This window comes from Mobula hypostoma, chromosome 17 (genome assembly GCF_963921235.1).
Source record: "Mobula hypostoma chromosome 17, sMobHyp1.1, whole genome shotgun sequence".
NCBI classification, from domain to species: domain Eukaryota; kingdom Metazoa; phylum Chordata; class Chondrichthyes; order Myliobatiformes; family Myliobatidae; genus Mobula; species Mobula hypostoma.
The window spans coordinates 41250468-41276101 of NC_086113.1; the positions used below are offsets into that span (position 1 = coordinate 41250468).

General features: G+C 39.8%; 1 protein-coding gene across 1 annotated transcript in view; it reads left to right on the plus strand.

Moving 5' to 3' along the window:
- Positions 1-25634, plus strand: part of LOC134357967 (SH3 domain-binding protein 5-like) — a 75239-nt gene that overhangs the window by 14022 nt on the left and 35583 nt on the right. Inside the window, exons 2-3 of the mRNA XM_063069790.1 lie at positions 13491-13553; positions 17835-17963. Coding sequence (XP_062925860.1) covers positions 13491-13553; positions 17835-17963 — 192 coding nt within the window. The remainder of the gene's footprint in view (positions 1-13490; positions 13554-17834; positions 17964-25634) is intronic.

The following is a 25634-nucleotide window of genomic DNA, read 5'->3' on the forward strand; positions in this document are numbered from 1 at the left end:
TCTTTATATCTTTTGTGTTTTTTGTTGTGCTGTGTTGGATCGGAGTAACAATTATTTCCTTCTCCTTAACACTTGTGTGAAGGAAATGATGTTAAAACAATCGTGAATTTTAATTCTTGAATTTAATGTTTTATAAATATCAGAATTCTTCTCTGTAATTATGCGATTGGAGTGATTTATTTTATTTTGTTAATAATATCTAACCTTGTCCTTGCCCTTTAAGTATGTGAAGCCACTTTTCCAGCAGGATAGGACTGAGGATGGTTCAGAATGGATAGAGTTAAGCAGGTCTTGGCTATCGTAACAGGATGTTGATGTCTTCTCCTTAAACAGTTCTTTGGGATTATGAGAATGTATAATAAGTAGGAGCAGGGGTGGACTATATGGTCCTTTTGACTATGTTCTGCAATTCATCAAGATCACTGTTGACATTGCACTTCATTGCAGAACTAACGAAGCACTGTTGTGTGCGGTGGTGTACTCTATCCACACAGTGTCTCTATATCCTCTCGATGTTCACAAAACCATCCCAGATGCTTCTCCCACACATTCAGTGGTCCTGTGTGATAGATATTCATTGTCCTGGGCCAGGAGGCCTCTTGTCTTTTGGCCCAGCTTGGCTTTCTAAACACCAGCAGCTGGCACTTGTAAATATCAAAGTGTTTTTGAATGTTAAACATCCAAATAATATTCTTTGTTGAGCTTTTGGTCATAAATTGGAGCCAGTCTACAGATCTTAATGTAACTGGCAAGCAGTAATCAGTCTGAAATTAAAAATACAGCTTTGCAAACTGGCGCTGTCTATAGAACAGCAGATTCACTGGCTCCACAGCTCCTGGGCTTTGCTGCTCAAGAGGTGTAGTGCAAGTGAATGGGTTACTTAATTTGGCTTGTTTCAAACTAGACAATGCTGGCTGAGTTATTGAATTTAAGGGAGCTTGCAGACCAGATGGATAATATCACTTAGCATATCAGTAGCTGTGTTCCCTTAAGTTTGTTATAGCTGGGGGGGGGGATTGGTAGTGGGGACAAGTTCCCACTACCTATTAAATGCTCCCAATTGTGTGCACCTCAAATAGCCTATGACAACCCAAGTCCAGTTCCTAGTCTTCATTTGTGGCTTAGCTACTAAGCCCAGATGAATGATTTCTACTGATAAGAGAAGGGGAAAAGATGAGATAGTGGTGCCTTAAAACAAGTCACTTTGGGCAGATGTGGCTTATGATCTGTGTTTGGCAGCTCATTTAGGAGATGGAAAACTCTGATCTCAAACCTCCGCTGCCGTGCAGCTATACCCAGTCATGGGGAAGGCTTCGGGAGTAAACCCTGAGCACAAATCCAGAGCTGGCCAGCCTACATTGACTGGTAAAACATGCATCACCAAACTGTATCGGTCTCTGCCATATTTTTGGATTTATCAGCTGCATGGAGAAGGGGACTTTGCTGCACTGGCAATATTGTACTGCTCTCCATATCCTACTGCTCTGGCTTGCATATCACTTAGACAGCTGGGATGCAATATACATGGTTAACCACGTCCAACAGAGGGTCTGTGATCAATAGCTGATTTCTTAATCATTGGAAGGATTGTGTACTCAGAGAGTCAGCTTCACATCGTTAATTGTGGGTACCTGGGATCTCTGTCTCCAGAATTTATTAGACCATTTGTGTTAAAAGCTATCTGAAAAGATAATACGTGTGTGAAATTACCCAAATTACAGAGAAATAATATAAATTAAGAGAGCAGTTTAGGCTTATTAGGAATGGTCCAGGAACATTAAGAAGCATGACAGAAACACAGGGTGATTTGGAATCCATTCCTCTGCCTCCAGCTTCATGTGAAGGATGGCTGTTTTCTACTGTAGCTCATGGGAATGTCTTTTTATCTTACAGGAATTGTCCCTGTGTTTTAGAATTCATTTGTATTTTAGAAATGGCTTGCAATTTGGAAATATTTTATAAGACAGAAATCCTTTGTGAGTTTTAAATGTGTTTTAAGAATGTTGTTTGGATTTAAATGTACATCACAGAAAATAAATTAATTGTATTTAAACAACTTTGTACGCCGGAAGCATCTCCTTCTTGGTAGGGAGGGGGACCGACCACTCAAATAGGGAGTGTTTGCAGCTAAACTCACCGTGGAGGATAAACAGGAAAGTGAACTAGCTTTTGAAGATTGGGTATTTACAGTGAGGGTAGTAATGGCTATTTATATCGGGTAGGGTTTAAGGTCTGCATTTGAGTTTAGAACTCTGCAGTCAGCAAACCCAATAGCATCACATCTGGAGCAGACACTCCCAGGAGTCAGCGTTACAATATTTTTTAAGGTGGCTTAGAGCACATACTTGGATCTTCTCCTTTTTCCTCCTAGTAATCATTTCCCATGGCTGGGCTCAGAATAGACCATCTTTCTCAGGAGCCTTATGTTGGGCACGTCGACGACTTGGGTTGCTCCATGAAATGAACAAACTACTATTATTGCCACAATGTTGGTCTGGGAGAAGATGATAATGTTAGTCCTCCCAGTGAATGTGGTAACAGCATTGATTTAGCTGAGGTAAATTGGGTGTCAGTGTATCCACATTGCCACAGCTAAAATATTAGGTGTGTTCAAAACTATGCACTGCCTTAAAGACCAAAATCAAACAGGGTTCTTAAAGAATATTCCACATTAGTATGACAATAAAATAATATAACATACCTGCACATATACCAATTCACTTGTCCTTGGTCATCACTATTGAGTTTAGCTCCTGTATCTTTTAAAATAAATTTTTAGTAATTTATGAAAGGATTTTTTTCATTTTTTCCTCTGCTTCTTAATTCTTTACATATATGGTTTTTGTAGTCTTGAATATGTATTTTTAAAAATTTCAATAAGTGTTCTGTAGAGTTGTATCTTAAAGCTGTGTATTGAATTGTTTATGATCCATCTATTCCATGTAGATCCTTAGTCATCACACTCCACTCCAGGAACAGGAATTCAACATTTAGACTGTCACTTCAGTGAGCACTGAAGGACTACTGCCTTATTGTGGATGAGATGTTAAACTAAGACCCATTGATCTCCTCAGTTGATTGGAGAAGATTCTGTGGTATAAGCTGGAGAATTCTAACCAATGTCCTGAGCAGTACTTGTGCCTGAACAAGTTTCGCAGAACCAGACCCTCCAGTCATTTATGTCTTTGCTATTTATTCCACTTGACCAAACTGGTGGTTGTCTTTTCCCACAGTACAAAGTTGCGACCTTTGAAAAGTATTCAATCATTTGTGATGTTCAGAGGCTGTGACGAACAGTGAAAGTAAATGGAAGCAAGACATAAAACAAAATAATTTCAAGATTTTGGAGCCAAGATTAATTGTAAACAAATTGGCCGTTATACTTTAGACTTCTGGAGCTGGCCTAATGAACAGAAAACACAGATGCAATGGCTAATAATTAATTATCACCTGTTTTTTTTTCTCTCTTTCTCTGAGTTTTGCCAAAAATAGCAATCTGAGAAGTGAAAGAAAATAGCAATCAACCAATGTGTTCCAATCTTTAAATGTCTGATGGCCTAAAATGGGGAATCTTATATTATGAATAAATTACAGAATGTAACCCCAGTCTCTGTATATCCATCTGTAGACTTCGCTACCTTGCATTTATTAGTGCATTTTTACCACTGTTTAAATTTTAATTCCAATTCCCACTGGGTCCAGTTCTCATTTTCAAATTATTTTTAAATCACCTGATCATTGGCCTTTTATCTCATATTGCTTCGGCAGTTTAATACATTCTTGTCTGTTATGTTATGTCCCACTTACAGACTGCCAATGATAGATTACTGCATGGCCCATGGAGGTCATGTTGTAGGCTTTGAATGCAAAGTTTCTTTGTCTTTGTTTTTAGAATATGTTCTACAGTAAAAGCACAATCCATATTTGCTTTTGTGAAACTAGACCATTTTCCACCATGTTCTTTTGAGGGCGTCAGTGACTTCTGTGTTTTAACCTTGGAGAAATCTTGATATGTTCCACATTGATTAAACAACCTATAAGAAAATAATGCACCATTCTGAAAGAAAATTATATGCTTTAGTTATTCACTGATCTGCTTATTTGTGCAGTGGAGTAATTGGATTAAATATTTTACCAGTTTATTTAATTATCTTGACTAGAACTTCTAATGAAAATATAGAGCTATTGAGGTAAGCTGGTTGCACAATTTAAATAGAATTAAATAGAATAACTCTGCTTACATGAGTCTGACGAAGGGTACAGTGTGAGGGATGAAGGAACAATCACAAGAGAGACAGATGAACTCTGTCTGCTTCTTGTTTCTTTGGTAATTCAGTGTTGGACGCATTAGGAGGTTGTGGTGAGAAATGGATCTCATGAACCAGTGCAGCTGCACATCTGACAAGTATTAACATTCCAGAATTTGTTTTCATTTTTATTTTGAGCCAGTTAATATGAAATATTGCGTTTGCAAATCCACAAAAGGCAGTGGTCAAATCCTGAAGCTAAGATCCTTCCATCTACAGCTGCAGATTTGCACTCCACCCAAAAATTCGATGCAGAAGATGGGGAACAGTCCTGGTGCAATAAGTTAGTTACTAGAAGCCAATGTACTAGACTGCAGGGCAAAGTGATAATGGGTACGTTCCAGTGGCTCTCACTTGCTGGAATAAGAAAACTGTGCTCCTGACTGGCACATAAATGATTGTAATTCAAATAAATCTCTGCTCCTAAGATACTGAGAACAATTTAATTTTAACGTCGGTGGATTGGGTTTCCAAGAGTTTGGAAAATCTGGATGAGCAAAGGATGTAGAAGTTGTCAGATTCACAAAAGAAGTTATTTTGTGTGTTGCTTGAACTTCCAGCATCTGCAGATTTTCTGGTGTTTGTATTTTTTTTATGTTGTGTGTTAGGAGGAGTCCAATGAGTGGGCACTTACTCAACTCCACTCATCCCCATCAACAAAGTTCTGAAGCAGGGATTCTCAAGCAAGGGGTGCGTGAACCCCAGGTTGGGAACCCCGGTTCTTAAGGGCCAACACTTGCATTTAATTGGACAACTCTGCTACCAGACTCTGCCCCACTCTCCCTAATGACCTCCCAGAGTGCCTCCTCCCCTGATCCCTAACCTCATCTGTTGAAGACTTCCCCTGCGATCTGGCCTTATGATCTCACTTTATGTGGCAGGAACTGTGATTTTAACATACAAGAGGTTTCATTATTATCAGACAGTGATTTGTGGAACCTTTTCTGTCCTTTTTTTAATCATCTTTGCAACTTTTTGGTCCAGAATTTCTCTAATGCAGCTCAATATTTATGGGTTTTTTTTGTGGGGTACAGCACCGAATTTAATCAAAATCTTCCTTGTGTGTATGGTTCATGGGTAGTGTGCTTCCATGTCCTCTGTGTGTCTGCTGTTCATTCTGTTGGCTGCAGTGAGAAGTGTAGACAGAGTCCATGGAGGGGAGGATAGTGTTTAGCTGTTCAGTTTCTTGGGCAGAGCAGTTGCTGTATTAATTGCGTGCGCAGTGTGTATTCCATGTGCACATGAAACCTGTGGGTGCCATTGGCCACTCACAGCTCTAAAGGCCTCATCTGGAGTGTTGAAGCTCATTCAGTGTTGATTATGGAGTTTAAATTTACCTCGTCAGCTGTCAAGGAATTCATATCATTTATTGTTCTTTAGTGAAGGCATGCATTAACTAATTTTCTTAGTATCCGCTTCTACCCCTTCCAAACTGCTCTTGATACCCATCTCTTCACCCACTTTGCCTGATCTCTGACTTCTTGTTCTATGGTCCTGCCTTTGATTAAATCCCTTGGCTCAGTATCCTATCTTCGATCAAATCCTAGAACACCTACCCTATATGTGATAGCATATCCCCAACTGAATTCTTCACCATCAACTGTGACATTTCCGTCCCCGCTATAACCTCCACACATAACCTGACTTGTCTGACAGTCCCTGTTCTTCTCTCCCTGACATAACTAACTTCCTTGTCAAATTCCACAATATTGGAAGAAAGAATGTGATGCATGCAAGACCGCTTTTCTGAGCAACTACGCTCCATCCACCAGAAAAAGAGGGATCTCCCAGTGGCCACCTATTTTAATTCCACTTCCCGTTCCCATTCTGACATGTTAGTCCTCTACTGTTGTGATGAGGCCACTCTCAGGTTGGAGGAGCAAAACCTTATATTCCCTCTGGGTAGCTACCAACCTGGTGACATAAACGTTGATTTCTCAAACTCCCAGTAGTGCCCTCCCCCCCATCTTCACCATTCCCCATTCCCATTTCCCTCTCTCACCTTATCTCCTTCCCTGTCATCACCTCCCTCTGATTCTCCTCCCCCTCATCTTTTTTCCATGCCCTTCTGTCCTCTCCTATACAATCCCCCTTTCTCCAGCCATGTAGCTCTTTCACCACTCAACTTCCCAGCACCCTCTTCCTCCAGCTTCACCTGTCTCTGTGCTTTTTTTTCTCCTTTCCCCCCACCTTCTAACTCTGACTCCTCGTCTTTCTTTTCCTCCAGTCCTCATGTAGGGTCTCGGCCCGCAACGTCGACTGTTCTTCTTTCCATAGACGCCGCCTGGCCTGCTGAGTTCCTCCAGTATTTTGCGTGTGTTGGTTGTAATGCATGCAAGGTCTGTTCTTTAGAAATTTGTTGGCTCAAAGCTTGTTGGAGGTCCACGTCCTTACAATGCACACAGGTCTGCCGAGACAACTTGTAATTTCCTTCACCAAGCCTCTCAGGCACACAGATTGTGCCTGAGTTTGAATCCATTCCAGGACCTATTAAACTCTGCAAGCGCTTACAGCAAACACATGGGCCCCACTGCTTATGTAGGGGGAGGGGTTATTTATTTCTTGCGACCATGGAACCATAAAGATTATGGAATTCTTGCCAAGTTTAATTGCAGGATTTCATTATCATTCCATAATGCCTGGCAGGTGGCCAGAACTAAATTAGAAAATGTGGGATGGCTATCGCTCCCCTCTGCTGGATGTGAGAGTCCAACTAGATTCCACTTTGCCAGTCAACCATGCTCAATGATTGCAGCTTCACACAAGTTTGATTGTCATTTGATGGCAGAACACCATGGAGTTCGATTAAACACCTCTTCACCTCAGTAGTCTCCATAAACCAGTGCTCCATTCTGAGGTAATAACTGCTATTAGTAATACAAATAATGGAATAGTAAAAAGGCACGACAACGACCACAGGAACAGCACCGTATCTGGGACTGAACCATGACTTTGGCACCATGAGGATTAATATCACTTGCAAAAGTTTCGGTTACTATTGCAGAATTTGTGTACGTGATCTAATCTCAAGTTTCAGCATTGTGCAAGCCCTTGTGTTGTTTGTTCTTTTTTGGATGGTAACATTTTAAAAATTTGCAGGGTTCCCTTAGTGTCTCAGCCAATATCAATCCACAAATGTTGCACAAAATCGAATTATTTGGTCATGAGTTCATTGAGGCTTGTGGGATCTTATGATCCATAAAGCAACACATGCAAAGTGGTGGAGTAAGTCAGCAAGTCGGACAGCAACTTTGGAGGAGGATTAATAGATGACATTTTGGGCCAAGGATGAAGTGTCCAGATGTAGGATCTTGACTCAAGCCCAAGGTGGTGACAAATCGGCATCTAGGAGGGAGAATGGAAATCAGATTGAATGGAGCCACAACAACGTCTCACTCAATATCAGCAAAACCAAAGAGCTGATTACTGACTACATGGGGAAGAACCCGATGGTCCATAGCCAGTCCTCATTAGGAGATCAGAGGCGAAGGCTTTAAATTCATTAACATATCAGAGGATTTGTTTTGGGATAAGTAAGAAGTGCCATCACAAATAAGGCAGAACAGCACTGCTACATTCTTAGAAGGTTGCTTGGATGAAAATCTATAGATGGACATTGGAGTGTATCCTAACTGGCTACAAAATGGCCTGGTTTGCAAATAGCAATACCCAGATCATAGAACATCGAAATCTGCAGCACATTACAGGCCCTTTGGCCCACAATGTTGTGCCAACCATGTAACCTACTCTAGAGACTGCTTAGAATTTCCCTAGCGCATAGCTCTCTATTTTTCTAAGCTCCATATAACAATCTAAGAGGCTTGTATCCGCTTCCACCATTGCCAGCAGTGCATTCCACACAACTACCCACCTCTGTGTGACAAAATTACCCCTGACATTCCCTCGGTACCTATTTCCAAGCACCTTAAAATTATGCCCTCTCGTGTTAGCCATTTCAGCCCTGGGAAAAAGCCTTTGACTATTCACATGATCAATGCCCCTCATCATCTTATACACCTCTATCAGGTCACCTCTCATCTTCCGTCGCCCCAAGGAGAAAAGGCCAAGTTCACTCGACCTATACTCATATGGTATGCCCTCCAATCCAGGCAATATTCTCGTAAATCTCCTCTGCACTCTCTTTATAGTATGCACATCCTTCCTGTAGTGAGGTGACTAGAACTGAGCACAGTACTCCAAGTGGGGTCTGACCAAGGTCTTATATAGCTGTAACATTACCTCACGGCTCTTGAATTCAATCCCACAGTTGATGAAGGCCAACCCACCATATGCCTTCTTAACAACACTGTCAACCTGCTCAGTTGAGTGTCCTATCGACATGGACCCCAAGATCTCTCTGATCCTCCACACTGCCAAGAGTCTTACCATTAATATTATAATCCGTCTTCAAATTTGACCTACCAAAATGAACCACTTCACACTTATCTGGGTTGAAGTCCATCTCAGCCCAGTTCTACATCCACTGCTGTAACCTCTGGCAACCCTCCAGACTTTCCACAACACCGCCAACCTTTGTGTCATCAGCAAACTTACTAACTCACCCTTCTACTTCTTCATCCAGGTCATTTATAAAAATCACGAAGAGGAGGGGTCCCAGCACAGATCCCTGCAGAACACCACCGGTCACCGGCCTCCATGCAGAATACAAATCATTTACAACCACCCTTTGCCTTCTGTGGGCAAGTCAGTTATAGATCCACAAAGCCAGGTCTCCTTAGATCCCATGCTTCCTTACTTCCTGAAGGAGCCTTGCATGGGGAACTTTATCAAGTGCCTTACTGAAATCCAAATGCACTAATCCATTGCTCTATCATCAATCAAATCCACTCTTTCATCAGTGTGTTTTGTTACATCCTCAGAGAATTCAATCAGGCTCATAAGGCACGACCTGCACTTGACAAAGCCATGCTGACTATCCCTAATCAGATTATGTCTCTCCAAATGCTTATAAACCCTGCCTCTTAGGATCTTCTCCAACAACTTGCCCACCACTGAAGTCAGACTCACTGGTCTATAATTTCCTGGGTTTTCTCTACTCCGTTTCTTGAACAATCTACAAATTGACATTGAGAAATTGAAACATCTACAAAAAATGATGGATACAACCCTATCTATCACAGGCAAAACACCCCTTACCATGAAGCACAGTTACAAAGAGCATTGCCTCATGAAAGCAGCATCCATCAGCAAGGACCTCCACCATCCAGGCCATGCTCTCTTCTCGCTACTACTAACTTAGGTCCCACATCACCAGGTTCAGGAACAGTTATTCAAAGTTCAAAGTAAATTTTATTATCAAAGTACGTATATGCCATCCTGTGGGCACGTGGCCAAGTGGTTAAGGCATTGGACTAGCGACCTGAAGGTCGTGAGTTCGAGCCCCAGCCGAGGGAACGTGTTGTGTCCTTGAGCAAGGCACTTAATCACACATGGCTCTGTGATGACACTGGTGCCAAGCTGTATGGGTCCTAATGCCCTTCCCTTGGACAATATTGGTGTTGTGGAGAGGGGAGACTTGCAGCATGGGCAACTGCTGGTTTTCCATACAACCTTGCCCAGGCCTGCGCCCTGGAGAGTGAAGACTTTCCAGGCGCAGATCCATGGTCTCGCAAGACTAACGGATGCCTTTACTTTATATGTCATCATATGCAACCCCAAGCGTCATTTTCCTGCAGGCATACTCAGAAAATGTATAGAATAGTAATTATAACAAGATCAATGAAAGATCGACCAGAGTGCAGGAGACAACAAACTGTTCAAATGTAAATATAAATAAAGAGCAATAAATAATGAGAACATGAAATAACAAAATAAGAGTCCTTAAAGTGAGATCATTGGTTGTAGGAACATCTCAATGGATGGGCGAGTGAGTGAAGTTATCACCTTTTGTTTAAGAGCCTGATGATTATGGGGTGCTAAGTGCTCTTGAACCTGCTGTTGCAAGTCTTGTACCTGTTACTGATGGCAGCAGAGAAAAGGGCACGGCTTGTCTGGTGAGGATCTCCGATAATGAGTGTTACTTTCCTGTGACAGTGTTTCATGTAGATGTGCTCAATGGTTGGGAGGGCTTTACCTGTGAAGTGCTGAGCCAAATCCACTACCTTTTGTAGGATTTTCCATTCAAAGGTGTTGCTGTTTTCCATACCAGGCCGTGACTCGCCACTACACATCTATAGAAGTTTCTCAAGGTTTTAGATCTCATGCTGAATTTCCACAGACTCCAAAGGAAGTAGAGGCGCTGTCGAGCTTTCTTTGCAATTTCACTTGCGTGTTGGGTCCAGGGCAGGTTCTCTGAAATAGCAACACGCAGGAATTTAAAGTTGCTAACCCTGTCCACCTCCGACCCTCCGATAAGGACTGGCTCATGGACCTCCAATTTCCCTCTCCTGAAGTCTACAGTCAGGTCCATGGTCTTGCTGACACTGAGTGAGAAGTTGTTGTTATGCCACCCCTCAGCCAAATTTCAATCTCTCTCCTAATCTCTTGATTCGGCCCACAACAGTGGTGTCATCAGCAAACTTGGATACAGTGTTGGAGCTGTGCCTGGCCACACAGTCATAGGTGTAAGATGAATAGAGCAGTAGAATAAGCACACAGCCCTGTGGTTCACCTGTACTGGTGGAGATGTTTGCAATACAGACTGACTGGAGTCTACGGGTGAGGAAATCCAGGATCCAATTGCACAAGGAGGTACTGAGACCAAGGTCTTGGAGGTTACTGATTAGTCTTGAGGGGATGAGGTATTAAATGCTCAGCAACAATCGATAAAGAACATCCTGATGTATGCATCTTGCAGTCTAGATGTTCCAGGGTTGGGTGAAGAGCCAGTGAGATGGCATCTGCTGTGGACCCCACAACCATCAGGGTCTTGAATCACCATGGATAACTTCAAATCTGAACTGATTCCACAACCAGCAGTCAGTTCCAAGGACTCTACAAACTCACGTTTTTAATATTACTTATTTATATACATTTTCGCATCACGTATTTGTCCTTTGCACCTTGGTTGTTTGTCAGTCTTTCTTTATGTAATGTATAGTTTTCATAAATTCTATTGTATTGCTCTATTTTCCTGCAAATGTCTGTAAGAAAATGAATCACTTAAGTCATGATATACAAATTCTGCTCTTAAATGTTTTTAAAAACACTTAGTTGGATGTGAAATTCTGGTGCTTCAAAGACTTGTGGTATCATATAAATTTTATTTATTTTCCTTGTTAATGAAAAACATTTCCATTTGGAAAAACTAGATCCTTCTTCAGCATTTCTATTGTTTGTAAAATACGCCAGGCTGCTTGAAATCTGTGCACTTAAAGTGAATGCTTAGCAGTTTAAGAGAACAATTTGCTGAAAGATTAGAACGTATTAGTTCTGTTCACTTTTGTCCCGTGCATTTGCATAAACTGCTTGCTTGATTTTGCTTTCAGAGTAATAATCTGACCTTTGTTGCCAACTTCTGATGCCTTCTCTTATGATAGGCTTTTTATGGACCACAAGTCCCGCAGGATTCTGTATTTTACCATTTACTGCATGTTGCTACATACTTCTGTCAGTTTCCTATTGAATTAGAAACCCAGTATTCCAAAATTACATCGTCCTTAATTCAAATGTTATCTAACTATTACATTTTTATAAACTCTGTATTCTCACCTAGCTACATTTACATTTACTATTCAGGTTATTAACTAATTTCACTTTTAAATGCAAGTTGTTTTAGTCAAATAGGCTGCAGTAATGAAACCTGCATATTGTTAACGGCACAATTCTTTTTAAATAACACTTGCTTGTGGAATCTTCTGTTATAGAATATCTGTTTGGGTGTGGACTTTCATTTACAAATGAGGCTAAGAGAAAGATGAATCAGCAATTTAGCTGCAGTAATCACTTTTCTAACTTTATTTCTGTGTGGTGTTATGATTTATACAGTGATTAATATTGTATAAATCATAATATTAGTCATTGTACGTATCAATGAATAATATTAGGCCAGTGGACCATAGCAACAAAACTTCCTAGTAAGATTCAAAGTGTTGTTAAGGATATGGTTTGGCAACTCCCAATTTTCCGTTCAACTGAAGTTTATGAAGAGGGAAGTGGTGTATGATAGTGTGATAGTGTGGCGCGTGGCCAAGTGGTTAAGGGGTTGGACTAGCGATCTGAGGGTCGTGAGTTTGAGCCCCAGCCGAAGCAGTGTGTTGTGTCCTTGAGCAAGGCACTTAACTACACACTGCTCCTGCTCCAGTCCACCCAGGGGTGAAAATGGGTACCGACAAAATGCTGGGGGTTAACCTCGCGATAGGCTGGCGTCCTATCTGGGGGGTGGGAGCCGCAATAGACTGGCATCCTATCCGGGGGGGGGGAGCGCCATGGAAACCGGCATAAGCACCGGCCTGATGAGCCTATAAGGCTCGGGACAGACTTTAACTTTAACTTAACTAAGTGGTGTGTGGTAATGTAATTGGTTACTTCTTGATTTAAAGTATAAATTTTGACATGTGGGCAAAACTTTTAATTAGGTGGACTGGGTCAGGTTAAAATGACATAGTGATGGTTAACCAGCTCTGTAACTTTCTCCACTTCCAGCCCAGCTGAGGTTGGAAGCTAGGCCAGTACCTTGCTATCTGAGCTTGGTGTGAAATGTCTGATGATCTGTTGCAAAGCAGTTTTACACCACTTAGAAATATAATTTTCAAGCCCATTTACTTCCCCTCACTCTTTGCTTTGCAATATTCTAATATTGGATGGAGAGTGATCTGGTCATCTAACTATTTTTGTATAATGTTTATTCATTAATTTTCCCAAATTATCCAAGAGGCTTTTAGAAATTAAACTCAAAATGATTAGCGAGTTATATAAAACTGATAGAATTGAATTGTGATTCAGCACATCAAACTTGCAGTAATATGCATGATAGACTGAAAAAACACTTGTACATCTTGAACTATTAAAGTGGAACGTAAGAATTATATTTAGCTGCTGCTGTAGTCTGAGCATTTCCTCTGAGTTTTTACATTTTGTATTTCAGAGAGAGGACTCTCAATGATAGCGTTACTAATAACTGGTTCAAGTTTTTGAGAAGAGTTAAAGTATCTTATGTTAAATGTTTAATTCTTTGATTTTGCCTACTCTGAGCTTTAAACAATTTCCCTAATTGTTTTCTAGGGGGAACTCGAGAAGCTGAACCAATCAACAGAGGCTATTAATCGTCAGGAAACTGAGCTAGAGGTAAAGTTTTTATGAAAACATTGAAGGGTTATGTCAGAATTTATAGAGTATATTTGAGAATAGTTTGCACTGTATAAAATATGGCCCATGTAACCCTTGAATGCTGCTATTTTTGCAGACATGCAGTATGAGATCACATTCAGTCATGCACATTTTTCCTGCTTGAATATTCTGGCCTTCAGTACATTTCATAATTGACTGTTTCTTTGAGAGCTTTATTTCTACTATTTATAAATCCTCAGTACCTAAGGGAGGATTAGTTAATGGCATAGCTGTAGTTATGATTCATGACTCTGAAGGGATAAGATAAATTAAACTTAACTCTGCTCCACACACTGCATTCTGTGTGGTAGTCCTATTGACTATTATTATTAAAGGTATGTCAATTGTAGATCTCTCATTTCTAACTCTATAATATATTATACACCAAGTGATTTGTTCTTGTTTCATCAAGCAACACATAACTTGACTTGTGTGTATGACATTATGGAGGGAACCCATGCAGCCCGTTGGACCCAGGCTGAGTTTTACAGAAACAATCCAATCTGTCTCATTTCTATTTACTCTGGAAACTTGTTCTCTCCTATACATACCCGTTGACTTATGTTTCTTCTATGGTGTTAAGTAACTAGCATGTCTTTGGGATGTGGGAAGAAGTGGGAGCAACTGGGAAAGCTCCCGTGTGCACTGAGAGAACCAAAAGTCAAGATGTGAAGCAGCACCACCAACTATGCCGTTGGAGAGGAACGAGTATTTGCTAAAGTTAAGATTGTTGAGCAACACCAACAATTCTGGTAGGAGTCAACATTCAATGTATCATGGAATATGGTGGAATATCCACGGTCCAGTAGGAACATCCTTTGTGAAAATCACTTGAAATCTGATCCTCAAGCATTCCGGATTTTTGCCAAATTGGATCATAAGTTTTCATGTGCTTCCAATCTCATGTATTTGACTAAATAAATAACTGTGTAATAGTAAAATGCAGTGTTATGTACAACAGATATCACCGTTGATGATTTGTGTAGGTGATCCGAATATAGTAGTACTTTGAAAGCTACGGACTACTAAAGAATTTAGACCGCAGATCTTTCATTATAACATTCTGTTTTTCTGCCCATTGAGCCAAAGAGCAAAAATGAAATTGCTGGAGGAACTCAGCAGGTGAGACAACATTTGTGGAGGCAGAAGGACAGTCAACGTTTTGGGTTGAGACCTGCTGACTTCCTCCAGCAATTTCTTTTCTCTTTGCTTCATATTGCAACATTTATGTTCTCTTGTGTCTCCAAAGATTCAAAGATACAGCACAGAAGTTGGCCTTTAGACCCACTGGAACCATGAGGGTGTTTTTTGCCCATTTACACTAAGCCCATTTGCTTGCATTAGGATCATGTGCTTCTGTACCTTGCCTGTTCAAGTATCTAAATGTATATCTAATGAAATAATTGTATCTGATTCCACCATTTCCTCTGCCTTTGTGTTCCATATAGTTTTTTACAAAGTGTTGACCAGAACTGCATACAATACTCCAAGTCTGGCCTAACCAGTTTTTGTGTAAACTTGTAACATGAAGTCCCAACTCTTAGATACTAACACCTAACTGTGAATGTCTATCTTTATTTGACTTCCCAAAGTCCTTATGACCTCACACTAGTTGGCATTCAATTACACAGCTAGTTCTACACTCAGCTTCTAACTGACCTGTATCCTACAGCCTTAAGCAACCAACTTGCCATACTGTCAATGTTCATGTTCTCTCCAAGTTTAAGTAAGTTTAACTCAGGTTCGTACTCTGTGGGGGACTGTCACTAAGTATGAGAAACCTAGATGTTGTATCTACTGTGAATACAATCTTTATCAAATTTAAGCAGGATTGCAGGGCCCCGTGTCTGATAGGACACTATACCATCATCTATGAAGAATTGGTGTGTGCTGGCTTCTGGGGGAGGATTTAAACCTTCAAAATGTTGACTCTAAAGCAAAAATACTAGAGGTTATCTTTGTTTTAGTAGAATTTTTTTTCTGTCTTTTTAAATGAAGGAACTCAAAAACAAGCAGTTCTCAATTTGGAAGAGGTATTTTGGGAAGGCTTTTAAGTGAGACGATTTCATGGGAACTGCGAACCTAATTAGACGTGAAACTTTGAAGATTCATTCGAAAAGATACTGAAGAAATTTGCTTCAGAAGATAGTTACAAGTGTTATACATTTAACATGAAAAATTCTGCCCATCTTAGTCATGTGCAGTCATGGTTGCCATTAATCCAAATTGCCAATGAGGAACAGGATTTTAATAAGCTGCATTATCTTATTCTAGAAATCTTTATGAGCAAGATCTATAATGCAAGATTTAAAAATATTAATAATCTAGGCTTAGAAACCAAGAGCCTTGTTCATTGTTGCAAGTCTCCCTCCAGGATTTGAGGTTGTAAAATGCTAAGAGAAGTTTGTATTAAATGAGCCCCAGTCTCTCAACCATTAATCAAAGTCGATTCTGAACTTTCAGGTGCACACGAGTGGAACAGGGAACTGCTGATCATTAATGCTTCAATCATCTTCACCAAAACAGAGTAGACGATGCTATTTCATGGATGAGAAAGGCTTTCACCTTTTGTGTTATCGGGGTCCCTAATGATCCCTCCAGCATCATGTCTATTGCCTTTTGCCTTTTGCTTCTCTTAATTATGCCTGATTTCCACCCCCCGCCCCAATCTTTCTAGAAAAGGTGTTCACCCTTGGCTAAAAAGTTACTCTCACTATTTTCCTCCTTTTGCACCAAGGGACTTCTTATTCACCAAGCCCTTTGACTTCATTACACAGCATTATTCCATTCGTTCTTCCTTCCAGATAAAGTGACAACCACATATTCATAGAGCTTTGGCATTGCTACCTGACCTAACGCCATTGGCCGCCATTGTAGCAAATTCGTATACAGCTGTCATAATGCCCTCATAGTTTGACTTATTTCTGTCTAAGTGAAGGGTCTTGATGTTGCCTGACCTGCTGTGTTCCTCCAGTATTTTCTCTGTTGCTATTTACTTCTGTTTTAATTTACCAAAACATAGTCATACGATTTATTTATTAAAGCACTTCTGAAATTCCAGCACATGAGCCTTTGACCAAGGCATTTCTGTGGTTACTAATCTCCTGGCTGGTTATTCTCTCATTAATGGATGGAACACCTGATTTTGTTGCACTCATTAAATCAATGACCTACCCACTTCCAATATTGTGCTACTTTAGAGAGAAGCAGGTAAATCTCCCAGTGTTTTTCCTCTTTTCCCACCATCAGTGATACATATTTTCTGGGCCATTATTTCACTTCTGTTTGTGATCTTGTTTTCTAGCTTTGAGCAGTGACCGCACTTCAAAGCATTTTCCTGGTTGTGAATCACATTTTGACAGTTGAAGCTCATGAATAGCATGCCAAAAATACAAGTTTCTTATTCACCCTGTTCTCTTGTAATCTTACCATCTTCTTGCTGTCTCAGAAGTAAAAATTTAGCTGACCAGTGAAATTCTCTGCAACACTAATGAAAACAGCAGTGTAAATCAGCTAGGGTTTTGGTAACTGATCAGCACCTTGATATTGATAATTTATTGTAAAAGATGGTTAAGTTCCATTGTTTTATACAGGCGGTTCTTGTACTGACTACACTTTTGTAGTGTTTAGTGAGATGTCAGGGAGAAATACAATTCCCAACAAACACAATGTGACACTCATTTACAAGCAATTCCCTGTATCAGGCAGATAACAGTTTGACATTACAGTAGAAGTCAATTAGGAAAGGACTATATAAAGCCCCATTGAACAAATCAATTATTTTGGACAATTCAACATATACTTGCCAACTTAAAGGCCACATTGGTTTCAGGCAAGAGAAACTCAAGAGATCTTTCAATCAGTATTTATAATGATAATGGCACAGAAGGCAACTGTATTCCCATTGGATCAATGCCATTCCTAGGGTGAAATCCCATTAATCCCATTCCCCTTCTCTTTATTTGTTCTTCACACCTGGTAGCCATAAGTATGAGATTGTGGATGCAACTGGTGATGAGTAGAAATTGCTGGATTGAAAAAGGTGTTTGATGTTACTGTTCATTGGGTACCATAGAAACATCACCTGAGCCCTCCTACTTCAGAGGGAAATGGACTGCTGCCTTTTACGTGTCTTGTATCGACAGACAATGTTTCCTATGTGAGTTCCTTTGAAAACACTGAAGCTGTTTTTAGGTGAATTCTTTTTGAGCCTTGATCACTTCCACTTTTGCTTTGCAGGAGGCTCGTCAAAAGTTTCGAACTGTTTTGGTCGAAGCCACTGTTAAGCTTGATGAAGTGGGGAAGAAGGTAGGAAAAGCAGTGGATGATTCTAAGCCTTACTGGGAGGCCCGACGAGTCACACGGCAGGTAAAGAAACAAAATGAACATTCTGCTTCTATCTCCGGATGGATATTTCTTCAGGTTTTGTTGAACAGTGAAAAGAACAATAAATATGTCATGTTTAAGTGAAGAATTCACTTATGCCATGTAACATAAGGCCTAAATCTGTGGTCCCTCTCACGAGGATGACCTGACAACTATCTATCCTTCCATGTACATAATTTAAACGGCTACTTGAAATAAATTGCTAGCTACATTATAATATTAACTCTGTTAACTGGCTGTAAAACACAAAGATTAGTTTGCTATTAATTGCAAACTCTTACTGAATAGGTTTATGTTAGTGCCATTTGTACCAAGTGTTCTTTGAGCCACAGATTTCTAAAGATTGTTAGAGAGTTTGGTTTTGCTTGCTAGTTTAATTAATGGCAAGGTGCAAATGTTGTGATACAAGTCCCCAACTTTGCCAACAACACCATATGGAGTCTCAGTGCATTTTTGTGATTATACCCATATTGGTTTGGTTAGTGACCTTCTGGTGGTCATGTTCCTCTTGAATACTGTCACCTCTCATAAAGTGAAATCAAGTGACATAGGTGACAACAGGGCTTTGCTTCCAGATGGGCTCAATGCCTTCTAAGCTCACTTTGACTGCCAAAACATGGAGGAACCATCACAAACTCCCACAGCCCCCGATGATCATATGATTTCAGTTTCGGAGCCTGATGAGCAAGCACCCTTCAGGAGGGTAAGCCCACGAAAAGCATTCAGCCCAGACGGGGTACCTGGCCAAGTACTAAAGACCTGTGCTCATCAACTGGCTGAGTGTTCACTGAGATCTTTAACCTCTTGTTCCAGCATTCTGAAGTACCCACCTGCTTCAAGCAGGCTTCAATTATACTGATGGCCAAGTAGAACATTGTAACCTGCCTTCATGGCTATTGTCCAGTAGCAATGATGAAGTACTTTGAGAGGTTGGTGATGAAGCATATCAACCCCTGCTGAGAAGTGACTTGGATCTGCTCAAGTTTACCTACTGGAGCAACAGGTCCATAGCAGATACCATCTCATTGGCTCTTCATTCAACTCTGGAACATTGGCACAGCAAAAATACATGCATCAGGATGTTCTTTATTAACTACAGCTCTGCAGTCAACATTATCATCATTATCATCCTCTCAAAATGAATCAATAAGCTCCAAGACCTTGGCCTCAATGCCTCCTTGTGCAATTGGATCCTTGATTTCCTTACTTGCAGACCCCAGTCATTTTGAATTGGCAACAACATCTCCACGATCTCCATCAGCACAGGTGCACCACAATGCTGTGCATGACCTTATGCTCTACTCGCTTTACACTTATGACTGTGTGGCTGAACGCAGCTCCAAAGCTATATTTAAGATTGCTGATGACACCACGGTCGTTGGCTATATCAAAGGTGGTGATGAATCAGCATACAGGAGGGAGACTGAAAACCAGGCTGAGAGGTGCCATAACAGCAACCTCTTACTCAACGTCAACAAGACCAAAAAGCTGATTATTGACTTTAGGAGAGGGAAACCAGAGGTCCATGAGCCAGTCCTCATCCAAAGATCAGAGGTGGAGAGGGTCAGCAGCTTTAAGTTCATTGGTGTTATTATTTTGGAGGACCTGTCCTGGGTAAAGCATGTAAGTGCAATTATGAAGAAAGCATGACAGTTCCTTTACTTTCTTATGAGTCGGTGAAGATTCAGTATGACATCTAAAGCCTTGACAAACCTCTATAGGTGTGTGCTGGAGAGTATATTGACTGGCTGTATCACAGCCTGGTATAGAAACACCAATGCCCTTGAATGGAAGGTTCCACAAACAGTAGTGGCTATGGCCCAGTCCATCATGAGTAAAGCTCTCCTCACCATCGAGCACCTCTGTATGAAGAGCTGTTGCAGGAAAGCAGCATCCATCATCAGGGACCCCCACCACCCAGGACATGCTCCCTTCTCTATACTACCATCATGAAGATAACATGAACTTTGAATTTGTTTTCCTAAAGTGATAAGCCATGGAATTTGTTGGGTGTTTCTGAATTCCCACAGTGGTCTTTCAAAGGCTATTCAGCTGCTAAATGTGCAATGTCCCTTTGGCATGGGGTGAACTGTTCCAGAATTGCTTTGGAACATTCTGTCATCACCAAAGACTGTAGGGTGGAACTGTCAAATTGTTAAGACAGAAGAAAGGACCATCTATGAACTGAGTCCATGCTGTCTTCTTTTTAGTGTTATGACCCAATCCCTGTTGCCATGTTATAGGGATCAGCTGATATTTGATGTATACGTAGATGGCTTAGTTAATGATCACAGTAATGTGCACTTAGATATTTACCTGCAGAGTGCTGATCTACAAAATTCCATTGAATTGAAACTACATTCATAAATAAAAGAAACTGGATCATGTTTTATCATTAAAAAGTTAATTTTATTGTTTTCTCTGGGTAATAAATGTAGAATGCTGATTTTTTTTAAAGTCCAGAATCCTATTTTAACTGTTAGATCGTTGCTCTCAATTTTTGATTAAAGCAGTGACTCATTCTCTTATAATTTAAGAATTAGGATGAGTGCAAAATGTTTGTATTGTCTCTGATTTAACATCTCATTTTGTCTTGCATTGAAGCAGGGTAACATCTTGATTCGTAATCTGGCAGAGAAAGTAGATCACAGTGATTGCTATTACGACTCTTTTGCCCTGAGTATTTTATATGTTAAATTAACTTATGAATTTCGAACTATTCTGAACCTCTGGTTAAAGAGCAGGAACTTTATTTTGAGCATCAGTTTTGTACCAATCCTAGTTTCTCATGGGAGTAAAAATATTAAGCATTTATTTGAATTTTAATGCTAATTTCAAAACCTGATGATATCAAAGCATAAACATACCAAAAAAATCACTAATTCTCTGAAGGCCAAGGAATGAATTGTTAAAATTGCTAGTGGGCAGATTGGTAGGCTATATACTTTGTGATGGATATTCGCTTCCTAGGCTGATGAGCTTCTTCCTCGTGTTTGCTAAGCTCGGTTTCTAAATATGGCAGCTTCCGCTTGTAAGATTAAGCAGTAAACTTCCTATTAATATTTTTTGTTTAACATTTGATCGTAAGTGGGAGTCAATCTTCATTTCTTAAAATGTAAATGGAAAGCAGTAATCAGTTTGTAGTTAAAAAAACTGTATATAGAACAACATTATAAACAAGCTCTATATAGCAGACACTCTGTCAGTGAGAAGTAAAATATAGTGCACTGCACCTGGTTTATTACTGCTCAAGAGCACAGTATAAGACAATGGGGTATTTAATTTGGCTTATTTCAAAACAGACAAGCTGACTTAGTTGTTTAGTCCAAGGAAGCTTGCAGACGAGATGGACAATATCATTTAGCATATCAAATAACTGATGTGTTTAACGCAGGGAGTTTTGCGTACTCAGATAGTTTAGTTTTAAGCATTAGCTGAGAAATATGGTTCCAAAAAGCATTTAGATCATTTGTGTAAAAAAGGGTATCTGAGGAAATATCATCAACGAGTGAAGTCACCCAAGTGGAAGAAAAAGGATCTAAAAGTAGAGAGCAATTTGGGCTTATTCAGAATGAGGTAAAGAACATCAAAAAGCTATGAAAGAAACATGGGGTGAACTAGAATGCATTCCTCTGGCTTTGATTTTTGTGATGAACAATTAGTTTGTCTGCATCGTTGGTACTGTATGCCAATTAGTTTATAGGAATAGTACCTGTGTTTTGGAAATCCTTTGTGCTTTGGAAATGCTTTGAGCGTTGTGTTTTAGACATGATTTGCTATTTTAAAATGTTTAAGATGGAAATCCTCGTGAGTTTTAAATATGTTTTAAGAATACTGTTTTGATTTAAATGTGTATCACTGAAAATAAATGAACTGTGTTTTAACTGTTAGCTGGAAGTATCTTCTCCTTGGTAGGGAGGGTGTCCATTGCTCAAATAGTGGGTATTGGCAGCTAAACTTACCATGGAGAATAAACAGGAAAGCGAACTAGTCTTTGAAGATTGGGCAGTTACAGTATAATCTCCCTTTAGTGAGAATACCAGTGGCTATTTGTATCAGATAGGGCTTACGGTCTTTGTTTGAGTTTACAACTTTGAGTTCAGAAAACCCAATGCCATCAGAACTTTTGAAGATTTAATATTTTACCTAACTTTAGTAACTTGTTTTATGTACTTACTGTACAATTTCCTCTGTATACTTGTCCTGCCAGTCAGTATTTTAATGCTGTGAAGCTTATTAATCAATGATAATTGAGAGCCATGGAGTTAAGTCACCACCCAGGTCTCACTCTCTTCTTGCTTCCAGAAGAGTTATTACCCCTCAACCATTGGACTCTTGACCCAGTCGGGCTGACTTTACTCAACTTCACCTGCCCCATCATCGAACAGTTCCCAGTACCTATAGACTCATTTTCAAGAACTCTCAACCTCATGTTATCCATATTTTTGCTTGCTTGTTTGTTTGTTTGTTTGTTTGTTTGTTTGTTTATTTATTTATTTATTTATTATTTATTTTCTCTTTTGTATTTGCACAGTTTGTTGTCTTTTGCACATTGGTTGCTTGTCTGCCCTGTTGGATGAAGTCCTTCATTGACTTTGAACTTTGAAGTCAATGGGGCAATAAAATAATGTGCTTCTTAAGGATGATATTCATGTAGTATAAATATGTGGCTAAAAGAACAAAATGTGCAAATTTTAATTTAGGGCTGTTTAATGTTCAGAGCTTCCATCTACTAATCTATGAAAGTAATTTCTCCCTCTTCTGTTTTGTAGAATGAACCATTTGGAACATTTCCAAATAGCATATTTATTCATAACGAAATTGATACTTGAACTATATTTTAACAGATGGTAGGCTTTAAAGTTGAGAGTCCTAGTTTCAGAAAGGAAGAGGTAGTTAGCTTACTATTCTATTTTAGAATAAAACTGTTTTGTCCTTCTTTTAATAACTTCATTGTTGAAAGCGTTTGCTTCTTTGGAAAAATCTGTGTAAAGAATCCTTTGGAGATAAAACAACATCTAGCCTACCACTGGCAAGGATTCAGCCCATACATAGTTTGTGAACCCTTTGAAATTATCTGGATTTTGGCATTAATTACTCATAAAACGTGGTCTGATTTTCATCTAAGTCACAATCATAGACGAGCACAATATATCTAAACTAATAACACACGAACAGTTGTACTTCTTCTCGTCAATACTGAGTACACCATTTAAATAATCACAGTCTAGGTTCTAAAAAACATGTGAACCCCTGAGGTAATGCCTGCTACAAAAGCTATTTTGAGTCAGGTGTTCCAATCAATGAGATGAGATTGGAAGTGTTGGTTGTAGAGGTTCCCTGCTCTACAACATACAGAGTCAGGTTATTGACAGAGCCTGCTCTTCTCAAGAAAGATCTGTTTATGTGCACCAAGCCTTGATCAAAACAACTTTTAGAAGACCTTAAAAATTGTAGCGATGCATGAAGCCGGAAAAGGCTACAAAAACACTTCTAAAGACCTGAATGTTCATCAGTCCACAATTAGAAAAATTGTCTACAAATGGAGGAAATTCAGTACTGCTGTTACTCTCCCTAGGAGTGGGCATCCTGCAAAGATCACACCAAGAGCACAATGTGCAATGCTGAAGGAGGTGCAAAAGAACCCAAGGGTAACAGCAAAAGTCCTGCAGAAATCTCTAGAACTTGTTAAAGTCTCTGTTCATGTGTCCACTACAAGAAAAACACTGAATAAGAAAGGTGTTCGTGGAAGGACACCATGGAGGAAACCACTGCTGTCCACAAAAAAAAACATTGCTGCACATCTCAAGTCTGCTAAAGACCACCTGGATGTTTCACAACGCCTTTGGGACAATGTTCTGTGGGCAGATGAGACAAAAGTTGAACTTTTTGGCAGAAATGTACACTGCTCTGTTTGGAGGAAAAAGGGCACTGCACACCAACATCAAAACTTCATCCCAACTCTGAAGCATGGTGGAAGGAGCATCATGGTTTGGGGCTGTTTTGCTGCCTCAGGGCCTGAACAGCTTGCAAATGTTGAGGGTACAATGAATTCAAAATTATTTCAAGACATTTGCATTCTGTCACCTGAAGCTTAATAGAAGGATGATGCAACAAGACAAATATCTGAAACCCAAGAGTAAATCAACAGCAGAATAGCTTACAAAGAAAATAAAAATAATGTTTTGGAATGGCCAAGTCAGAGTCCAGACCTCAACCCAATTGAGATGATGTGGCATGATCTGAGGAGGGCTGTTCATTCAGGGTATCCCAGAAGTATTGATGAACTGAAACAATTTTGTATGGAGAAATGGTCTAAAATTCTGCCTCGCTGTTGAAGTCTGATCAGCAGCTACAGGAAACGTTAGGTGGAGGTTATTACTGCTAAAGGAGGTTCTACCAGTTATTAATTACAAGGGTTCACATACTTTTTCCAGCCTGCACAGTGAATGATTAAACAATGTGTTCAATAAAGACATGAAAAGTATAATTAATTGTGTGTTATTAGTTTAGACAGATTGTGTTTGTCTTTTATTGTGACTTAGATGAATATCAGGCCACATGTTATGAGCGATTAATGCAGAAAACCAGGTAATTGCAAAGGGTTCACAAACTTGCTCTTGCAATTATTCATGTGTGGATATTAAGGAACAATCAAGATGTTTGTGGCTATTGTTACCAATCTTCCTGTTCAGATAGGGTTTCTATGTTGTGAAGGAAGGAAGCAGTCCTTCAGCAAAGACCGCTTTAATGAGCTAAATTTTGCTGCTGTAGTCGGATTGGGTGTTGGAGCTGAAGACATGAGTCTTTGCTTTTGGATCCCTGATAGAGTTCGAGCTTATTGACAATTTGCTTTGATTTCAGTTTGGATTGTGAGGCTAGGTATTGGTGACTAAGAGGAAGATTAGTTTTTTCATCCTTAAACTTACTTCTTAATTATATTGGTTAGTTTAATCTTTATTATTTAGAGTGTTATAGGTATTTATAAATTAATTAAGTTAAATGTTTGAAAAATAGCACTTTACTAATTTTTAATAGTTTTTGAACATGTCTGAATGTTGGAGGTAAATTTGAACTGTTAAAATCGTGGGCATTTTCCAACTCTGGCAATACTCTTCCTCACTTCTGCCTTCGTTTAGGGGCAGGGCCTTTGAATCATGGCTAATGACCATCCCAGCCATGCCTCTGGGCTCAAAGGTTGGAGAGTCAACAATATCAGCTGCTTGCTTCTGGCCCCAGTGGAGAGAGGAGATTGTGGGCAGCATTTATTTCCAAGCAGTGGGGCTCTCCAGACACTTCGAAGCATTTAAAATCTAGCATAAGATGCTTATGATGAAGTTCTTTTGAGGAGACGGTCAGAGCACATTCTCACTGCGCTGCAGGTTATTCTGTTTGACATGTCACTGAATCTGCATGTTATAACTTTACAGCAATAAGCAGGTTTATGATGTTCAATGAATTATCTATTATGAGTTTTGGAGCAACTTTATTCTGAAATTTTTCATTAATGATCACATTCCATTTTTAATAAATATGCACCAAATGTCCAAATGGCTCAAAATGTCGACTGTTTATTCCTCTCCATAGATGCTGCCTGACCTATTGAGTGCCTCCAGCACTTTGTGTGTGTTACCAGAAGTATATTTATTTTTG